This window comes from Centroberyx affinis, unplaced genomic scaffold, assembly GCF_046629955.1.
Source record: "Centroberyx affinis isolate AG114_WGS23_722 - 3 ecotype Tasmania unplaced genomic scaffold, CSIRO-AGI_Caff_v1 ptg001403l_1, whole genome shotgun sequence".
Classification (NCBI taxonomy): Eukaryota; Metazoa; Chordata; class Actinopteri; order Beryciformes; family Berycidae; genus Centroberyx; species Centroberyx affinis.
The window spans coordinates 150001-172699 of record NW_027279885.1 but is presented as its reverse complement, the minus strand read 5'-3'; the positions used below and the strand labels follow the sequence as shown (position 1 = coordinate 172699).

The 22699-nt window shown below is 42.2% G+C and overlaps 1 protein-coding gene across 1 annotated transcript in view; it reads right to left on the bottom strand.

Moving 5' to 3' along the window:
• Positions 1-8400: 8400 nt before the first annotated feature.
• The window catches only part of LOC139649843 (thrombospondin-type laminin G domain and EAR repeat-containing protein-like), a 29110-nt gene continuing 14811 nt past the window's right edge, over positions 8401-22699 (bottom strand). Inside the window, exons 8-16 of the mRNA XM_071526345.1 lie at positions 21631-21762; positions 21165-21282; positions 20880-20994; positions 17589-17769; positions 15644-15702; positions 14471-14647; positions 10586-10764; positions 8907-9008; positions 8401-8576 (exon numbers count right to left, since the gene is read on the bottom strand). Of these exons, the coding sequence (XP_071382446.1) occupies positions 8423-8576; positions 8907-9008; positions 10586-10764; positions 14471-14647; positions 15644-15702; positions 17589-17769; positions 20880-20994; positions 21165-21282; positions 21631-21762 (1217 nt within the window). The 3' untranslated portion in view covers positions 8401-8422. The remainder of the gene's footprint in view (positions 8577-8906; positions 9009-10585; positions 10765-14470; positions 14648-15643; positions 15703-17588; positions 17770-20879; positions 20995-21164; positions 21283-21630; positions 21763-22699) is intronic.

The window sequence follows — 22699 nt, the reverse complement described above, 5'->3', positions numbered from 1 at the left end:
GAGAGAGAGGGGGAAAGAGAGAGAGAGAGGGGAGAAAGAGAGAGGTGGAGGGAGAGAGAGAGACAGGTGGAGGGAGAGAGAGAGAGAGAGAGGGGGAGAGAGGGGTGGAGGGAGAGAGAGAGAGGGAGAGAGAGAGAGGGAGGGAGAGAGAGAGAGAGAGAGGGGTGGAGGGAGAGAGAGAAAGAGAGAGAGAGGGAGAGAGAGAGAGGGAGAGAGAGAGTTCAGTCATTATATAGTCAGTGACAGCCTCACACACACACACACACTCAATTCAATTCAATTCAATTCAATTTGCTTTATTGGCATGAATGTTACAGCAACAAAATTGCCAAAGTGTCTCAGAACAACCACTCTCTCTCTCACACTCTCTCACACACACACTCTCTCTCTCTCTCACACTCTCCCCCTCTCACACACACACACACTCTGTCCCTCTCTCTCTCTCACACTCTCTCACACACACACTCTCTCTCTCTCTCACACTCTCCCTCTCACACACACACACTCTGTCCCTCTCTCTCTCTCTCTCACACACACACACACACCCCCCCCCTCACCCTCTGGGTCAGGGCCTGGGTTCTGGACTCCAGCTCGTCTCGGTCGGCGCGGCTCTCTGCCAGCTCCTCCTGCAGCCGGGTCACTTCCTGCTGAAGCTCCGCCCTCTCCTGCTGCCAGCCAATCAGCAGCTGGGAGTCCATGACGCTCCGTCCGGGTTTCAGGCTGCTGGACGGAGAAGAAGAAGAAGAAGACAGAAAATCACACCGCTGAGCTGACAGTGATGCAGACAGAGCGGCAGCTGATTGGCTGTCAGCGGGCAGACAGGCAGCTGATTGGCTGAGCATGGCCCCTCCCTCTGTGAGGTTAAAGTCCCACTGAAACGGAAGCTAGAGCGTCTTCAGCTTCTGTCCTGTGACGTATTTCCCAGTGAAACAGAATATTTGAGCGGTGTACAGTTACATGAGGGATTTAAATCAAATCCTTCGCATTCGATTGGACCGCTAAACAGTGGGCGGGGCTTAGAGTTTAGCGCGATACAGAGCTACAGAGGACTGTTGGCTCCACACACACCAGGCTGAAGAATGATTGATGGGTGGATGTCATGATGTTATTGGTTGAAATTGGTTTTGTTTTACAGGAAGAAAACATGATTGGATTTTGATATAAGAATACAAAGAAATTGATTTTTTTTTTTTTTTTGGCATATATTGTTAAATAGGTGCACAGTATGACCGGGGATGTGATCTAAAAGGGTTAAAAATGCATTTTTCATTTCATCTCGACTTTAATGGACAGAACTTTCTCTCCAATAGATGTGATGAAGTCAAATGTTACAGAAGCAGTGACACTTTATATTAGGGAACACATTTTCTAAATGTATTATTTTATTTTAGGCAGTTTCCGAATAGTCAATGAATTGTAGCGATACGCTCTGTCTTCCTCTGTCTTCCTCAGCCTTCCTCTGTCTTCCTCAGTCTTCCTCTGTCTTCCTCTGTCTTCCTCAGCCTTCCTCTGTCTTCCTCAGTCTTCCTCTGCCTGCCTCTGTCTTCCTCAGTCTTCCTCTGCCTTCCTCAGCCTTCCTCAGTCTTCCTCAGTCTTCCTCAGCCTTCCTCTGCCTGCCTCAGCCTTCCTCTGTCTTCCTCAGCCTTCCTCAGCCTTCCTCTGCCTTCCTCAGCCTTCCTCTGTCTTCCTCAGTCTTCCTCTGTCTTCCTCAGTCTTCCTCAGCCTTCCTCAGCCTTCCTCTGTCTTCCTCAGTCTTCCTCTGTCTTCCTCAGTCTTCCTCAGCCTTCCTCAGCCTTCCTCTGTCTTCCTCAGTCTTCCTCTGCCTTCCTCAGTCTTCCTCTGCCTTCCTCAGTCTTCCTCAGCCTTCCTCAGTCTTCCTCAGTCTTCCTCAGCCTTCCTCAGCCTTCCTCAGTCTTCCTCAGTCTTCCTCTTCTCACATGTCTTCCTCCCTAGCTAGTTTGATGCTGCTGCTAATATTGTCTTTCTCAGCCCAGTAGCAGATTCTCTCGTTTGCAAACATTATTTTTTCATTTTCCATATTATATAGCGAGTGGCTGCAAGACGCCCTGGAAAGGAAGAAGGGCGAAAATAAAAGAGAAAGTAAAGCAGAAGGAGACAGAGGGACTGAAGAGGTGAGAGACAGAGTGGAAAAAAATAGATTTAGTGACTTTATCTTAAAATCTATCCAATATAGATTGTTACATTTTGTTTAGAGTCTTCAGCTTGTACTACCATGATAGAAATATAATAAGATAATTGAGTATTCATCACTAAGATATATATATATATATATATATATTTTTTTTTTATTGTATTTAATATTTAGCACAGGCAGACAGAAATGCAGAGAGGTGAGGGAGAGAAAGAAGAGGAGAGTGAGACAGGAAGACAAGAGATGGAAGCAGATATAACAGATAGGGCTGGGCAATATATCGATATTATATCGATTTTGTGATATGAGACTAGATATCGTCTTAGATGTTGGATATGGTAATATGGTGATATGGCATAAGTGTGTTTTCCTGGTTTTAAAGGCTGCATTACAGTAAAGTGATGTCATTTCCTGAACTTACCAGACTGTTCTAGCTGTTCTATTATTTGCCTTTACCCACTTAGTCATTATATCCACATTACTGATGATTATTTATCAAAAATCTCATTGTGTAAATATTTTGTGAAAGCACCAATAGTCATCCCTACAATATTGTCACAATATCGATATCGAGGTATTTGGTCAAAAATATTGTGATATTTGATTCTGTCCATATCGCCCAGCCCTACTTACACCTGAACACTTAGCCCACTGTGTAGAAAATACAGAGATATATATCGTGTATCGCCATTCAGCCTAAAAATACCGAGATATGATTTTTGGTCCATATCGCCCAGACCTAATAACAGATGAGTAAAGTGAAGGGAGAGAAAACACTGCAGTGAGGCTGCTGCCCCTGAACTCTCTGCTCTACACATTATAATATATTCATATATTATATATATATTCAACTGACAAGTGTCGGGCTACTTGCTTCTTGTCAGTTGTTAAATGAATATAATATGTTGGAATAAACCCCCTGGTAAGTAGTCCACCAGTCCACCAGTCTGCTTTAATGAGCTCAGAGTTAATCTGCTGCTCCAGTTAATCTGAGACCTGCTGACTGGATCCACCTGAACACCGAGACCTGCTGACTGGATCCACCTGAACACCGAGACCTGCAGACTGGATCCACCTAAACACCGAGACCTGCAGACTGGATCCACCTGAACACCGAGACCTGCTGACTGGATCCACCTGAACACTGAGACCTGCAGACTGGATCCACCAGAACACCGAGACCTGCAGACTGGATCCACCTGAACACTGAGACCTGCTGACTGGTTCAGATGAAGGTCTTTAATAAACCAGACTGTAGTTTATAAATCTGTCTCTAGCCGTTAGCATGAACAGATAAACTGACAGAACAGAGCAGCAGCTCGCTAGCTAACTAGCTAACAGCAGGTGTAGCGAGCGAGTCGGTACCTTGTGAAGTTAAACCTCCAGGAAGTGAGTCAGACTGTCTGCTGGTTTCCTCTGATCTGGATCAGCCAAATCTGACTTTCATAAAATCCAAATCCGACAGAAAGTTCATTCATCTCGCCGCTCCGCTTCCTGTTGACGGATTTCAAACGGAGGCACGTGACCTTTCACCCCGACAACAGCGGAGTCACGTGACGAGGCGAAACTGCCCCGCCGCGGTCTGAACAGCGACACCTGCCGGCCCGGAGGAGAACTGAACTGCATTTAATTTAATCACATGTCATTTAATATTTTAGTTTCTTTAGAATTAATTCAATTTTGTATTGTTAAATTATTTAATAAATTCTTAAAAAAAAAAATGAACTGAACCACACAGTCATTATTGAATTTTATTTTTAATGAAAAGTGCATTATAAATAAAATGCTTTGTTTTATTATTATTATTCCACTAGCTTATCACACAGCACAGACAGACAGAGACATCCTGATCTGCACCTTCATGTTTTATTAAACTAAAGGACAGCAGGTGAGGGTGATGATGATGATGATGGTGATGATGAAGGCTGTCCAGCTGGTGTCTGTCTGCTGAACAAAGTGTTTTCTGCTCTCGTCTCCTGAGTCTCTCCCGCCTCTCTGTCAGTTTATGAATGTGAACAGTTTCATTCCAAAATAAAATATTAAACATTTGAAAAGTTTGAAAAGAAATTTGAAATAAAATAAAAAATGAAACCTAAATTCCTAGACTCCTAAAACATTCTGCTGGTATGAAAGTGTTTTCTTTCAAAATGCAGATATTTAATTTTGGAATGAAAAACTTCATTTAACTTCAAACTTGCTGCAGTTGATTTTCTTCCTGAAGGAGACGAAACTGTTCAGTCAAACCTCCGATATCAAAACCTTCTGATGAGAAAAATATTCACAAAAAAAAATCCAATTCATGAATTTTGAAGAGAAAAAACCTCCTGAATGAAAACTCTGCTGTCTGTAGTCAGGAGGCACAATTCATCATATCATTTTATGCCAGTTTTAGTCTCCACAGTTATTGATTGTAGAATATTGGCATATTCACACTGTCAACATGTTGACAGAAGATTCCATTCAAATCTGTTTGCAATATCCAATTTTGCTCAAATCATCAAATCATGTGATCAATAATTAGAATATCTGATAAAAACTTACCAGATTTTATCATTTCTTGTTAAATATCAAAGCTGCCTGCTGTCAGTCTGAATCTGCAGTGAATTATTCTGACAAACATCAAACTGTTTAAAGGATCAGTCCGGTGTTTTTTAATGTATTTCTTACCGTCAACAAATCCTATGAAAATAACAAATCAGCAAAGTGTTTGCTCTGCTCTCGTTACTTTCTGACTTCCCACGTTCCGTTTTTAGCCTTCAACCAGAAGTCATTGACTCCAATTGTAAGATAAAAACCTTTAAATTCAGCTCACAGAGACATCGTTTACATTTTAAAAATCGCTAACTGTTAGCATGAAAAGTCAGGCTGTTGTAGTTATTACTGAATCAAATTCAAATGGGAACAAATTCTTCATTACGCCGGGGGACTATTTTCTGTGCTACGGAACTACTTTCCTGAGATGCACCCGGCCGGCCGACTTTTTCCTCAAACAACTTAATAAGCTGTAAACACTTTGCGATCTCAGGAAAGTAGTTCCGTTTTGTTATTTTCACAGGATTTGTTGACAGTAAGAAATGCATTAAAAAACACCGGCCTGATCCTTTAAGCTTATATAACAAAACAAATAAATTACAGCATCAATAAACTCGGCTACAGAAATAATATTTTCAGTAAAGACAGAATCATAACTTTACAGTTTCTTATTGATCAGCTACAGTATGTTACAGTACAGTCACACTACAGATCACACATTACATAATATTTAATATGAATATTAAAATATTATATATATGTACTCTATATTATATATAATATCATAAAGTTATTAATATTAACAGACATTTTGAGAAGCAGTGATTATTTCATATTCCAGGTATTTTCCTCAAAAGTCTCATCACCTGTATATAAACTCTGCTGCTAGATGGAAATGATTTATTCTGCTTTAAGAAGTTTTGAAGAAACATGTTGAACGGTTTATTTCTCTACAGCTGTTCTGTTTTTCTTTTTTTTCTTTATTAGTTGTGTACGCTTTTAAAATGTGTTAAAAAGTGGAAAAAAAAAACTATTTCAAACATTAAATAATCCTTGTGAGGACTATAATTCAAGTCATTATTTTGCTGCAAAATGAAAAAAGCTTCCTATTTGCGTTAAACTGACTGGAGGAGTTGAAATAAAAACAGTAAAAATAAATCCTGCATCCATTTTCCTGAAAAACAGAACTGTCTGTTTTGTGAGTAAAGTCTTAAGATGACTCCTAACTTGAATCGTTACCCATAATGCACTTTACTAACACCAGCCATCAGTCTGTTAGATCAGTGATTCTCAACCTTTTTCATATCAGGAGCCTAATTCAGTCCACATTAGAGCCACAGACCCCCATCAGATGAGATTTTGTCTCTCAAACCCTGAGAATATTTTTATTGTCAGATATGATTTTGTCCAGAACTCCATGACTGTCTGTACTGTAGGTAGAGAGATAACAGAAACTATGATCATTCTGCTACATTCTCTAACTGTGTTAACTTCTTGTAAATGAAATAATGCTTAAGTTTAACAATTCATCAGTTTACTGAGGACCCCCTGGAACCCCCTCAAGGACCCCTGGTGGTCCCCGGACCCCACGTTGAGAACCGCTGTGTTAGAGCAGTGTCTGTGTTTTCAGATGCTGGACGTTCTGGAGTGAAGCGACTCCTCCAGCCTGCAGGGGGCAGCGTTTCTGCACTTCAGATCTCACTTCTGGTCCCATATTATCAAGCATCTGAGAGTAGGAGAGCTGATCTGAGACCAGACTGGCTTTCAAGTCACAGTGAGGAGTATAAGCTCATGTGACTTAACCACTGATCCAACATCAGTACTCTTTTTCTAAGAAGTTTGATAAATATGGGCCTTAATCTTCCTGCTCCAGATCCTCCACATCTTCTTCTTCTACTCACTTTAATATGCTCTCATTAACAAAAATAGTACCTCTCCTATTTCTAGTACTACTCTTATAGGAATTTGGTCAGGCTGCTGTGACCTTTGACCTCCTTACTGTTGGCTTCTCTTCATGCTGGTGATGTAGAAACTGAATGTGATTCTACTGTTGAGCTCAGCAGAGTCTCTGTGGATCAGACAGTCAGCTGATCCATAAGCCCCGCCCCTCGGGATGGACACAGGTTGAAGCCCTCGGATGGGGAGCTGGTGTTGGTTTCAGCAGGTTTTCAGTTTGAAGAACTCACTGAGGGGCGAGGTTCACTTTTCACAGAGTGTCATGAGTTCAGATCCAACACTTCACCTGAACCTGGAACTCAAAACCTGAGGTGATTTGGTTTTTTCAGTAGGTCAGGAGTTCAAAGCCCTTTGACATGTCGCTGTGTTTCCTCTCGAGTTTGTCAGTAGGGTTTGAGGTTGAAGCCCTTAGTAGAATTTGTCAGTAGGTTTTGAGGTTGAAGTCCTTTGTAGAGTTTGTCAGTAGTTTTTATGGTTTAAGCCCTTAGTAGAATTTGTCAGTAGGTTTTATGGTTTAAGCCCTTAGTAGAGTTTGTCAGTAGGTTATGAGGTTTAAGCCCTTTGTAGAGTTTGTCAGTAGGTTTAGAGGTTGAAGCCCTTAGAAGAATTTGTCAGTAGGTTTTGAGGTTGAAGCCCTTAGTAGAGTTTGTCAGTAGGTTTAGAGGTTGAAGCCCTTAGTAGAGTTTGTCAGTAGGTTTTGAGGTTGAAGCCCTTAGTAGAGTTTGTCAGTAGGTTTTGAGGTTGAAGCCCTTAGTAGAGTTTGTCAGTAGGTTTAGAGGTTGAAGCCCTTAGTAGAGTTTGTCAGTAGGTTTTGAGGTTGAAGCCCTTAGTAGAGTTTGTCAGTAGGTTTCCAGGTTGAAGCCCTTCGTAGAGTTTGTCAGTAGGTTTTGAGGTTGAAGCCCTTAGAAGAATTTGTCAGTAGGTTTTGAGGTTGAAGCCCTTCGTAGAGTTCATCAGTAGGTTTTGAGGTTGAAGCCCTTAGTAGAGTTCATCAGTAGGTTTTGAGGTTGAAGCCCTTAGTAGAGTTCATCAGTAGGTTTTGAGGTTGAAGCCCTTCGTAGAGTTGGTCAGTAGGTTTCCAGGATGTAAACAGAGGCTGTAGCTGGAACAGTATCTCAGTAGGTCTTGGGTTTGAAACCTCCTCCAGAGGCTGAAGGTGAGGAAGCATCTCAGCAGCTTTTGAGTTTGCAAATTCTTGCACAGGCTGCAGGTAGGATTGTGTTTGAGTAGATGGTAAATTATTCAGTAGGAACTGAGTTTGAAGCCCGTTACCAAGGTTGTATGTGGTGAAATATTTCAGTAGGTTTTGAAGTTGAAGCCCCTTATAGAGGCTGAAGGCAATATTATTTCAGTAGGTTCTAAGTTTGAAAACCTTGCTGAGCCTGCAGATTAAGTTCCTCAGCAGGTTTTGAGGTTGAACACCTTACAAAGCCTGGTGGTAGTCGAATCTTGCAGCAGGTCTTGAGGTTGAAGCACCTTACAGAGGCTTAAGGTGGTAGTTTCAGTAGGTCTTGAGTTTGAAGACCTAGCTAGGCCTACACATGGTAGCGTTTCAGAAGGTTTTGAGTTTGCAGACCTTGCTGAGCCTGGTGCTGGTGGAGTCTCTCATGAGGTTTTGAGTTTGAAGCCCCTTACAGAAACTGAGGGTAATAGTTTCAGTAGGCTTTGAGGTCAGATCTCTGTACAGAGGCTGTAGAGTTTCAGTGGGTCTTAAGTTTGAAGACCTTGCTGAGCCTGTACATGGTAGTGTTTCAGAGGGTTTTGAGGTTGAATCCTGATGGTTCAGTAGGTCTTGAGTTTGAAGACCTTGCTGAGCCTGGAGGTGGCGCTGGAGTAGATGAGGAAGGATCCTTCGTCGGTGCTGAAGTGTTCCCAGTCTCTGCAGCCGAACGTTGGGAGGCTGTGGACGGGAACGAAGCCCTCATAACCCTGCCACCTGCACACACACACACACACACACACACACACACACACACACACACATACACACACACACACACACATACACACACACACACACACACACAAATAACATTTTGGTCAGGTTGCAAATACACAAAATCTGAAAACCCACAGAATCACACACATCTTCAATATTCACACATGGATCATGAAGGTCTGAGAGTCTGCAGGTTTTCACTCCAACCAAACACTACAGCAGCTGATCCCACAGATTAAATCTCCTTCACCCAGACAGGAGGCAGCGAACAGTGAACCAGCTGAACAGTTAAAACCCAAAGTGTCGGTGAAGTGTCGCGGTACCAACCTGTAGACCACACTGTTCAGAGAGTAGGAGCTGCCGTCATGAGAGTTTGCCACAACCAAGAACTTCTCCTCTCCTACTGTGAAGAACTCCCAGTCCACAGCACTGCACACACACACACACACACACACACACACACACACACACACACAGCACACACAGCAACAATGACAGTATATGGGTTGGACTGATGAATGTGTTGTCACTGTGTGTTGTCATGATGACATCACATCTGCAGTTTGGTGGACACTTTCATCCAAACCACCTGAATGCATCTCATCTCTGTGGGGTGAAAACCTCGTATCTCCAAAATGTCCAGGAACTAAGAAAAACAGACTTGTTTCTTGCTGGATAACGATGCAGTTTTGAGTTTATCGATGGAGTTTTGAAAAGGTTTCATCAGACTGAGGGTGGAAACATTTTCTCAACCCATAGAGGAGAATGAAATCCTTTAAATGGAGCATCATGAACAAGTAGAACTCTGAAGTCATGCTCGCCAACAGCTGATTGGCTGTCAGCTGTCCCATCCTAACAACACACCAGCTGTCCTGGGGGGTTTTATTACTCGGGGATCATCCTCCAGAGCAGTATGGAGGACCACAAGTGTCACGGAAATAGTAATAAAGCATTTCATTTTAATTTATTAATCTATGACGAAATAGACTAAATTACAAAGTAATTCATTATTTGATATTTTAATGGGCAATAAAAAGAGGAATTATAAAAATAGTTTACATATGAAATATTAATCCATCAATAAATAGTTCAAATTAAAAAGGGATTTACAAAAACAACCATAAAACAGTCAATAAGTACATCATTTAAAAATACATTCATGAATTCATAAATAAATAATGGAATTTAAAAATGTATTTGAAAATGCAGTTTAAAAAGAGAAATAAATAATTGGATTCACTTTTCCTTTTCCTATTAGCTATTCAGTTTGCTTAGTCATGTAGCCTTTCTGTGACACTTGGCCTTGCGCTGGTAAAATGAGGTAAAACAATGCAAATTAGCCATGGGATGTAACAAGCTCTCTGATTGGCTATCACCTGGCATGTCATATGCAGATGTATGACATGGATGTGGGAAGGAGAAGGTAACCAATCAGAGAGCTTGTTACGTTTTTTTATTGCCCATTAAAATATCAAATAATGAATTACTTTGTAATTTAGTCTATTTATTCATAGATTAATAAATTAATTTGTAAACACATTTATTAATGCCTATTTTTATTGTACAATTAGTTATTAATTAATGAAATGCTTTATTACTATTTCCGTGACACTTGTGGTCCTCCACAGCACAGAGCCTTTTCCTCCAAATACAACTGTAAAACCATCTGCTATAAATCCTCCTAACTTGTTTGACGTTAAGTGTCTCTGACTGAAGTTAAACTATGAAAATTATCAAGATTGGAGTTACGAGGTTTTTTCACGTGACACCAGCAAAATATTTTCAGCATGCAGAGCCCAGGAGGGGATTGAACCCCCAACACACTGTAAGACAGTCTAGCATCAGGTTGAGTCCTGCCTTCTTCTGTCTCTCTTTCAACTCAAATTGGAAAAAATGAAAGAGAAAGAATTCAGATGTGTTTGTTCCAATGTCAAATAAACTCTTACATTTGACACCTTATGCTAAAACCAATATAATGTCTATGTAATTCGTGCTGCGGGGCTGACCTGTGCGTCAGGATGTCCTGGAAGCGCAGGAAGGTCTGGGTCAGGGTGTTCAGCTCGTACACAGTGGAGTTCAGGCTGTAGAGACTCGGGCCGCGATCCAAAACCTGCTGACTGTTGGCCACAGCCAGGAAATACCTGCCATCAATCTGGAACATCTCCCAGTCTGTCGCTCCCACCGTCTGCAGAGGAGAGGAGAGGAGGAGAGGAGAGGGGAGGAGAGGAGAGGAGAGGAGGGGAGGGGAGAGGAGAGGAGAGGAGAGGGGAGGAGAGGAGAGGAGAAGAGGAGAGGAGAGGAGAGGAGAGGAGGAGAGGAGAGGAGAGCAGAGGAGAGGAAAGGAGGAGAGGAGAGGAGAGAAGAGAAGAAGAGGAGACGAGGAGAGGAGAGGAGAGGAGAAAAGAAGAGGAGAGTAGAAATGAGAAGTCAGATTTGACGCATTGTGATGTAATCACAGATCTGAACAGTTATAACATTTAGTTACAGTTGCATTTAAAAACATTTATTGTATATTCAAGAGCAAAAATTCCACATCAAATCATCATGTCCATGTTTCAGATCTAATTACATGAATTCAAATACAATCTGGACTGAAGTTAAAAACAGGTTTGATGATATTTTTTCACAGACATCTAATGACATTCAAACATAATCCTGCACATTGTGAATCTCTTCTTTCAGCTGAAGTTTAAATCACTGGTTTAGTTATTTTTAATGAAGTTTTAGTTAATTTTAATGAAGTTTTAGTTAATTTTAGTTAATTTTAATGAAGTTTTAGTTAATTTTAATGAACGTTTAGATTGTTTTTCATAAAGGTTCATGAAGAATATTTTTCATAACGGTCTGTTCTCTCTGCTGTCAGATGATCCGTCCTGACTGACTTGTCCAAACAGTCTGCTGCTGGAATTCCCCTCACACACACACACACACACACACACACACACGCACACACACACACACACACACACACACACACACACACACACACACACACACACACACACATGCAGAAACATTACTACATGGACACACACTGACACATCATACACAGGCACACACCCACTTATCAAATACATACATAGACACACACATCATACATATATGCACACACACACGCACACACACACACACACACACACACACACACCCGGCCGCAGCTGTTTGGCAGGTGAGGTGTGTGTTGCAGGATAACTCATTAATTACACTTCAGTAGTTTCCTGTGCTTTAATTGGAAGGTTACATTTCATCTCCGATTTTCATTCATTTAAACAGATTTTATAGACTTTGCTTTCATGTGACTTGCGCTTTTATTTTTTACTGCTTCACATCCTTTTACCACGCGGACACTTCTGCTTCTTACTTGTTTTAATTTGTTTTATGAGGATGATTTCTGTTCCATTTTTACTCTTCCACACCTGATCACATTTTCCTGCTCGCTCTGTTCTGTTCTGTTGTGTTCAGCAGCCCCAACACACGGCTAACAGGAGGTTTAAAAGCCAGTAGTGTGTTGAACGTCCTGCAAAGTGTTTGTTACAGCTTGTTTTTTATGCAGGCTGAGAAGATTCTGTGCGTCTTCCTCCAAGAATTCTCTGAGCCAACTGCACATGCTTGTGACAGGCGTTTTGTAAGCAGCCAATGAAAACACAGAATTACCTTGAAAGGGATCTCTCCTCAAAGGCTGCTGCAAAATGGCGTTTGTCATGTTTGTCATGTTTGTCATGTTTGTCATGTGCGCTCAGTCGTTGCTGTTCTCCTTCTGTTTACTGTTAACCGACACTACTGCCTTCTCCTGAAAGACTTGGAGCAGCAGAGGAAACCGAACCGATAAGTTGAACTTTAAAGCTTCAATAAGTGAACGTTTATGACACTAGAGGCTGACGGAAAATGCAACAAATTTATAAATAAACGCAGAGCAAAGCCACTGCACTACGGAGCCTAGTAAGGACAAACATCGCAAAGCAGCGCGCATTAATGCTAATAGCTAAGCTAACAGCTAAGCTAATCGTACCTACAGAGAAGTGTCACCAGTTACCAGTCTCACTTTGACAGATCTTTCTCCTGCTGAAGGTCACATGTCCCACAATGACAAGTGAAGAGGCAGGTAGCAAGTTTACTACTTTAACAAGTTTACTAGTTTAACAAGTTTACTACTTTAACAAGTTTTCTAGTTTAACAAGTTTACTACTTTAACAAGTTTTCTAGTTTAACAAGTTTACTACTTTAACAAGTTTACTACTTTAACAAGTTTACTAGTTTAACAAGTTTTGTAGTTTAACAAGTTTACTACTTTAACAAGTTGACTAGTTTAATAAGTTTTCTGGTTTAACAAGTTGACTACTTTAACAAGTTGACTACTTTAACAAGTTTACTAGTTTAACAAGTTTTCTAGTTTAACAAGTTTACTACTTTAACAAGTTTACTAGTTTAACAAGTTTACTACTTTAACAAGTTTTCTAGTTTAACAAGTTTACTACTTTAACAAGTTTACTACTTTAACAAGTTTACTAGTTTAATAAGTTTTCTAGTTTAACAAGTTGACTACTTTAACAAGTTGACTACTTTAACAAGTTGACCAGTTTAACAAGTTGACTAGTTTAACAAGTTGACTACTTTAACAAGTTGACCAGTTTAACAAGTTGACTAGTTTAACAAGTTTACTACTTTAACAAGTTTTCTAGTCTAACAAGTTTACTACTTTAACAAGTTTGCTACTTTTTTTACTACTACTTTTTACCATCCAGTCAGAGATATATCAGAGCCTTCAGTTCCCATATTTCCTACTCAGAATGACTTGGAGGTTGACACGAACAGTTTTTCCGATTCGGAAGCTGGTAATTACGGAAACTTCCATATGACTTAAACGCAGCATAAGGCCTTAATTGGATCAGGTGTGAAGGAACAGAAACCTGGAAAACTGGAAACTCTGATGTAAAGGAACTAAAGGATCATGGTTGCTGGAAAAATTGCCCTCCTACATTGCCTCAACACATTGCCCATCAATCAGGGTATTAAGACTGTCTGGTTTCTATGAGCCTGCAGTCTGGACTGAGGTTAAAACACACACACACACACACACACACACACACACACACACACACACAGCCAGGGGGTTTGTGGTTGATGTATTTCCCAGTTTCCCTGCAGACTGTTCCTGTTAAAGCCACAACACAGAAACACTCTTGACTCATACACACACACACACACACACACACACACACACACACACATACACACACACTCTCACACTCTGTGGAGTTTCCTCTGTAGCAGTGAGTCATCAGGTTATATTTATCTGTCTGTTAGTGTGTTATTTGTGGTCGGCAGGTCGTCACCTCTGCTGTCAGTCTGAACACAGACAATCTCATTTATTATAATAATGATGCAGAACTTTTCCCTCTATCTGTCTGCTCTCCTCTCTCTCTCTAACTCAACAGTGATCTGACCTACATCCAGCTCTGAAGCTTCTCCACTGTCTGTTCTGAACAGCCGGAGTCTGGTCGCTCTTTCCTGGGAAAAACTCAAACTTCATCAACAGAAAATCCACGAAAGAAACAGATGAATCCCTCAGAGGACGGAGAGAGAGCTGCTGAAAAGGAAAACGAACGCCGGCGTCGCCTTTCCAAGATGAGAGGTGAGGATGAGGAGCGATGAAGATGAGGCTCTTCTTCTTTTGGACTGGCAGGTTTCACTTTGGTTTATTAGCTGCAGTTTACACTGAGAGTCAGACCAGTGTGGTCTGCAGGTTAGAGACTCCGTCCTGTAACTGGAAGTTTGCAGGTTCAATCCCCCAGCAGCCACCGTCCTGTCTGAACCCAAACCTGCTGCTGAACCCACACACACACACACACACACTCACACACACACACACACACACACACACACACACTGACCGGGATGTGCTGGAAGGCCTGGAAGCGTGCGTCCAGCCAGACGTACACGGTGGAGCTGACGGCGGTGGTCAGGCCGTCGAAGGTGTTGGCGACCACCAGGAAGTGATACGGTCCCACGCTGAAGAACTCCCAGTCGTACGCTCCGGACGTCACCAGGGTCTGGTTCACCTCGAACACCTGGACCGCCACGAGACGAGAGGCAGCAACACACAGGATCAAAGAAGAATCTTTCATTTTACCATAAAGCGATATAGCTCTAGTCACGGTATGAGTGGTGATTTGCAGTTCGCACATTAACATCAGGGCATCCAATCCCGGACAGCATATGACCAAAAAAATCACAATCATATACCAATATATTTCATCCTGTACTGCTTTTGCTGAAGTTTCTCATAAATGAACAATCCTCCATCTGTCTTTTTTTAAAGTTTAATATCGCTTTTACCTTAACTTGTAATTCATTTTCTTCCAGTCCCTGCAAGTGGATGATAGCGCTCCTATTTTTTAGATTCAAAATTCGTATCCAATTCCGGACACTTGCTTTCGTCCGTGTCGGTGTGTTCATATACTCCATATTAACCCTTTATTAACCTTCCTGTACCTTCACAATGTTACAGATACCTGTAAGAAGTGCAGGCTCTGTACTCAAAGCTCTTATTTTTCCATTTATCAGCCGATACAGATTCTCTACATGAAGTAACTGTCGCCCAAAGTGGGATTTAAGGCTTCCCGCTTCTTGTTCGTGACTAAGTTCATAACTTAGTGTTTTATAAGCTTAAATGCGTATAGATATTTATGAAATTTGATACCTAGCTTCTGAAATGTGTATGAATTTACGTCACTTAGCTTTCGGTTGGGAACTCTGCATAAAAATGTCTCACTAGATTGTGTCTCTGCTGCTCCAACGCTTCACTTAAGCTGCTGATACTGAGAGAAATATTCAAACTCAAGACGCTGCAACATCACAGCAAATGGAAAAAAATTTGATGTTTTTGCTTCATTTTCTACTCATTTCCCTGCAGTTCAACCTGACATGTTTGGTGTCTTTGGAAACCTTGAGTTCTGGACTAGAATTTAAAATAAAGTCCAGTGGGTTTGAACACAGCTCGGCTCGCCACCTGACCGACCCGCCGGCGGGACGGTGAGGTGGAAGCGGTCTTAAAGAGGCCGTACCTTGGTGTGGGGGTTCCACCTGTAGATCACACTGTGGATGTTGTGGTTGGAGTCTCTGGCTGAAGACACACAGCAGGTTTTAATGTTTTTATCTGTTTCACACTGTGACATCACAGCATTACATCATCACGTTACCATGCCATCATGTGTGACCAAACACCATGAACCCAAACCTGTTTCACTGTGGAGAAAGTCTGATAAACATGAATTGTTTTGAATCAATAATTAATAATTCAAAAAAACAATCTATCATCTACCTATCATGTAATATACCATTTAAAAGCTCTGAATGCAAAGATCAATAATCTATGAAGAACTAAAAAGCATCTCAATGTGCCTGTTTGTCCATATTGGGTCATATACTGTGAGTGTGTGTGTGTGTGTGTGTGTCTAGCCCGTATTTTATGAGTGTGTGTTATGATCTAACCATGGAAAAGACCAGTACACCTGCATCAGCTGGCTTCCTGCCAGACACACACACACACACACACACACACACACACACACACACACACACACACACACACACACACACACACACTCCCTCTCTCTTTCAGATGGTCAGATCATAAACCATCCAGTTCTTTCTAAGTTCTTTTCAGCTCAGATCAATGAGTGTGTTTTATCTTCACAGGAAGACAGAGGAGCGTGTGTGTGTGTGTGTGTGTGTGTGTGTGTGTGTGTGTGTGTGTAGTACACAACTCACAGGCTACACACACACACACACACACACACACACGCCCCACACCTGCACCATGCACCTGAACACACCATCCAAACACATTGTATAGATGACAGCAGAGGAAGGACGTGGTGAGTTCACACACACACACACACACACACACACACACACACACACACAGGGATCCAAAGCACCACATGAATGGCTCGTCAAAGCAGAGTGCAGCAGGCAGCGGCAGCAGAGTGTTTGAAGTTAACAGTTAATGTTCAATAAAACACGGCTTGTGATCCAGAGTGTTTACACAGCTCACAGCTTCCTGAACTCACACTGAACCGACCGAACACACAGAAAACATCTACTCACACTCTACTGTTTCTACTGTTTCAGTCTGTATTTATCCAGGGACTCGACTGATTCTCATTAAATCAGCATCAGAAGAAAGACCAGAATATCCTGCTCAAGTAGAAGTACCGCTACTTTGCTGAAACTTTATGTAAAGTTCCCTCTATATTCTCTTCCTCCTGTAGCTCTTGGACCCACAGACAGTATTGTCTGTAGCTGTTGGACCCACAGACAGTATTGTCTCCAGTTGAAGCAGCGAGCTCCGCTGCCTCTTGCTGCAACAATGAGTCCATAGGACCTTGGGAACACAGAACCCTGGGAACTTAGGACCCTGGGAACATAGATATGCTCCCATTGTTTTTCTCTGCCGCAGCACAGACCGCTGTGGGGTGAAAGTCGGTTCCTGGTGGAGTGATCTGGTTCTGGACGGTCGGGTCAGATCGTAAACAGTAGAGTTCGGTAGAAGACGATCCGCCGAGGGGAAACGGTCGGTGCCGCTGCTTTCCGGGCCACGGAGAGAAATACGTCGGTCGCTCTCCGGATCGTTTTCACAAACTGCTTTTCTGGAATATTCTGACAAACAGTTTGGACTCTTTGTTGCAGCAAGAGGCAGCGGAGCTTCAACTGACAGCTGACTGGAGACAAGACTGTCTGTGGGTCCAACAGCTACAGACAATACTGTCTGTGGGTCCAACAGCTACAGACAATACTGTCTGTGGGTCCAAGAGCTACAGGAGGAAGAGAGGAGTTGTATAGAGGAACAAAATCGGATTAAGATTCAGATGAAGTTAAAAATGACAATGTAGAAAGGTTTCAATATGTGATACTGCATGTGGTTAGTAGTCATTCATTCAACAAAAAAGATCTGCATTACTGCTATCCAACTAGCTAGCAATGCTATCCTGTTGACTTCCTGTTTACCTCGTCTGTGATTGGCCACGGCCAGGAAGCTGTCGTTGTGGATGCGGAAAGCCTCCCAGTCCAGAGCGGCGTGCGTCTGGAGCGTCTGGTAACGGAAAAAACGACGACGACGGAAACTCCAACGATAAATAACTGACAGCTCCGGATCTGACTCTCTGGAGTTAGCTACCACCAAGAAGACCTGAGAGAGAGAGAGAGGGGGAGAGAGAGAGAGAGAGAGAGAGAGAGAGAGAGAGAGAGAGAGAGAGAGAGGGAGAGGGAGACAAAGAGAGAGAAAGGGGAGACTGGGGAGATGAGCGACTTCACTGTGTAGCACATTCACATTCAGATTTTCATAGTGTTGCATTGAATAGTTATTATAGTTATTGTTCATGTGCAGTTATATTTGCCTGGTTCTTGTTAGCTTTTTAGTTCTATTCCAGCGGAATAAATTGTGTTTTTTAGGCTTTACAGCCTAAAAAATTACACACAAAATGACACTTCAGTTACGCCTGACTTTAACCCCTTGCTCTCTGATTTCGCCTTAAATTTCCTCTTAAGCAGCCTCAGTTATAAAAAATACTTTTCCATTCATGTACTTCAGTCTCTCCTCCATATTGTGTCTCTGCTGAAGCGCCAACATTCAAACCAAGACGCTGTAACATCACAGCAAATGGAAACTAGTAATATCCGCCTCGTGGTTTTATGCCTCCGCCAATAAACTTTGTTTTATCATTGCAAGGACAGTCTTTATTTATTATAACATATATAATTAATGTGATTATTAGGTCAACTTAAAGGATTTTGGTGTCTGCAAAAGTAAGTGACAGCACTTCCACCGTTTTTGTAGAATGACCCAAGATCGTTTTCTCAACTACAGTGGTAAGCAAAACATTATGATGTCACAGTGAAGTTGACCTTTGAACTTTTGGATATAAAATGTCATCACTTCATCATTTTATCCTATTAGACATTTGTGTGAAATTTTGTCATAATTAGCATATGAATTCTCGAGTTATGGCCAAAAACATCTTTTGTGAGGTCACAGCGACCTTGACCTTTGACCTTTGACCACCAAATTCTAATCAGTTCATCCTTGAGTCCAAGTGGACATTTGTGCCAAATTTGAAGAACTTCCCTCAAGGCGTTCCTGAGATATTTTAAATAAGGTTCTGTGGGTTTGACCAAAGCTCGGCCGTAAAACATGAGTTTGTAATGACCGACCCGCCGGCGGGACAGAAGGGGGTACGCGGGGTGGAAGAGTCTACTCTGTCAGTCTGGATAGTGTTTTAGATTTGATTAGATCTAGTTTCTCTATACTGTGTATTTCTACATCTGTCAAAACAAAACGCTGACAGGCCCGATGTAATGATACCTGTTCTCCAGCTGGCAGGGAGCCAGCAGATCTCCACATTACGACCGCCTGCTGTAATTAACTGAAGGGAAGTGGGGAGGTGCAGGAGTGTAAATCAATCGCACCTTCCCTCACATCACACTACATTACTGTCTCTGATTAGAAGGACTCCCTCTCTCTCTCTCTCTCTCTCTCTCTCATCCCTCACTACAACCACATCAAACACCTCCCTCGCTCAACCACTCTCTCTCTCTCACTTTTTCTCTCTCCCTCTCAAACAGCTGTAAATGTTGATCTGCCCTCTAGTATCCTGTCTCCCTTTCCTTCTCTCTCTCTCTCTCTCTCTCTCTCTCTCTCTCAATTTCAATTCAATTCAATTCAATTCAATTCAATTCAATGTGCTTTATAATTACTCTCTCTCTCTCTCTCTCTCTCTCACACACACACACAGCTGTGACTGCGACCCTATTGAAAAAGGCTGTGTGTACCTGAACTCTTTGTCTTTCTCCTATTCTTTCTTTCTTTCTTTCTTTCTTTCTTTCTTTCTTTCTTTCTTTCCCTCTGATCCACTGAATAGACACTCTGCCACCAAAAACAACAGACTGTTCATAATGTCTGGATGAAAGCCTGCAGGGTTCATGGTCAGAGGCAAACCAGAGGTCAGAGGTCATGAAACCCTCTGCTGTGTCTTTACAGGCCGACACATAGCGCTGTCCCATGTGTTGGTTTTATATGAATGAAGGGAGAAGTTAGGCTTGTGATCGGAAAGGTTGCGGGTTCAAATCCTCGGACCGGCTGAGGAAATCGGAGCAGAACAACAACAACAACTCTGGAATAAAAATCACCTTGAAGAATCAGAATGCGTTTTTTTACATCAAAGTCAATGGGGAGAAAAAAACAGACCGCATGACCTGGACCGACCAATCACAACAAGAGGAGGTGGGGTTTGATGCCAACTCAGCAGCTGATTGGCTCCTCTGGCAGCATTACCAAAGGCCCTCATTTATCAATCTAACGTAGAAACCAGCGCAGATCAGAGTGCAGAAATACGTCAGGGTTCACGTGTGATTCATGAAACGTTCGTATCTCGCCGATCACAGCGTAAGAATGATCGGGCGTTGATAAATGTGGCGGCTGAAAACAATCGTCATTTAAATATCACGCCCATAAATATTCTCGGTTTAGAGGCCTCGCCCCCAGAGTTTACGACATGGAGAGGCGTAATACGTCCAAGAAGAGAAACTTCTCCGACCTCGAAATAGAAACTCTAACGGCTAAAGTCCAACTGAACCAATTAGTTCTATTTGGCCTGAAAAGTGACATCAAAGAAAGTCAGAAAAATGCAGCATGGAAAGAAATCACTGCTGCGGTCAATAGCGTTGCCATCGACAACCAAACTCCAGCTGAGGTTTGAATATTTAATTTATACATTCTTGATATGTATAGCCTATATATATAATAGTAATATAATAGCTTATATCGCAATTTGAAGATGTTGAGATAGCCTAACAAGCAGGCTATCTCAACATGAAAGAGAAATTAATCTTACACCAGAAAACTGTTAACCCCGTTAATTGCAAACAATTTGAAAATACCTATTTATGTTAGGGATAGGCTGTATGACACATAGTCAATGTAGGCCTTTACAAAATAGAATATTTTGCCATAGGCTACATATTTTTAAGTGATGAATATGTGGCTGCATATGCTTAGATGCCAGTCAGAATATGATCTAATAACAATTCTCCGACGACAGTTGAGACTTGATGTGAGATTTGATCGTAGCTCCGCTCACGTCCAAATTGATAAATGCCGAGCTTTGCGTGGAAATGACCGTACGCCCAGTTTTCTGTTGTGCGCTCGTTTCGTAAATGAGGGCCAGTGAACCCCAAAGAAGTGGTGCATGCTACATATATGAGACCCAAGCCGGCTCCTGTGACCCCGGTTCCAGATCTCACCTTGTCGTCGATGGTGAAGTGTTTCCAGGCCCGAGCCTCCTGGGTGCTGATGTTCTGGTAGAGCTGAAACTTCCCGTCCCTCCATTTATAAACACCTGAGCCGGGCCGCGAGTCCCTGAAGGAGACGAGACCGTTAGTCACTGTCCAGACCGGTCCTGCTGTGGACCGGCAGGTGGAGCTGGAACCGCAGTTTACTACAAGTTTTTACAGTATTTTTTTTTTTTCTTTTATACTCTTTGATATTTGAGGTGTATTATGTTTTTAGGTTTTGAACTTGTTTTCTACCTGTTGGCTGTAGCCATGAACAGGCCTTCAGAGGGGATGGAGAAGACTTCTACATCGAAGGTTTCTGAGCTGGTGTACAGATCCTGGTAGTCCTCCACGTAATCCAAACGCTCCTTATCTGAGACGAGAGAGGAGATATAACAGGATATAATATACATTACCCCGCAGTAGAGGTGTAGTACAGTACAGGGTGGACACAGGTTTCTTCAGGTTAAATTGAAGACAATATAAGACCTTTTTAATTCCAGTTCAAAGACCAATTTTACCCCAATAATTAGCCTGAGGAATAATAATGAAAAGACTATACAGTCTGCAGCAGTGCAACCAGGGAGTAACATTAGCGCACCAAGAAAAATCTGCATTGTTAAGAATTCTGAATCTGTATTTAAGAGTAAACACAACATTTAACCGTTGAAACCATCCAATTTCCAATACTGTAAGACTTTGTAAGGACTGATCATCTCACTCTGCAGCAGTGGGGTCCAGGTGAGTCCGTCACAGACGAACAGGCCTTTCTTCAGAGCGTTGAACCACAGCTGGCCCTGTTCTGGTCTGAAGCAGGGAGGCTGGTTACCCAGAGTCACCCTGACCTCCGCCTCTGGGGGGGGGGGACATGTTGTAGGTGTTTTGTGTTGTTTCATGCTGAACTTGTACAATCTCTGAACCCATCGTCTATCGGTCTGACGACGATTAGACTCCCTCTTCCTCTTCCGTGAGCCGGTCGTTGTTTACAGTCCGATTAGCAACTTGAGACGCGAGAAGTTGAGAGTTGAGAGACGACGTCTACCACTGGATTGTTTCACAAGTTTTTTAGGTCCAGACGACATTTCGGCTAATCTCTATAAACAGATATCTGTATATGAGAGAGTCTAATTGTCGTCAGACCGATAGACGATGGGTTCCGAGATTGGAACTTGTAAAACACAACAGTTGTAATCAAGGGGCTTTGAGGTAACAGCGGTAGTAAAAGCGATGCGGTGACCAGACGACCCCATTTTCCAGGGACAGTCCCCAGATTTGGTGCTTTGTCCCCAGCTGTCCTCCTCTCTCTTACCAGCAGAAGTTATTTTACCTCTCACAGGAATTATTCCCGTATCGTTCCCGTCAGATTCCAGAATACGTCCACTGTGCAAAGTATTTGTAATTTATGAATCACATTCACTGATTTGGACGGTGCTAGAACTGACAGGACGTTTGCTGAAAAACAGTACAGGTAATTTACTTGGTACGACTCCACAGCAGGGATGCACGTTCTGTAATAATCACAAATAAAGTTGATCAGGAACAGGACTGAAATCACTGAATCACTACAGCAAAAACTAAATCACCAGACCTCCTCTAGTGATACTGAAGCTGCAGACAGGACCAGTGATTTTCTCCAGCTACAACATTTCCAGCTGAACCACAAATATCCCCTGATTTGCTCCAAAAAATCTGGTCACCTTAATATAAGTAAATAATAGCAGGTATAAGTAAAAGTGAATAGTGTGATAAGGTGGATTTGTTTCCAAATGTAGGTTACTGTGACACCGTAA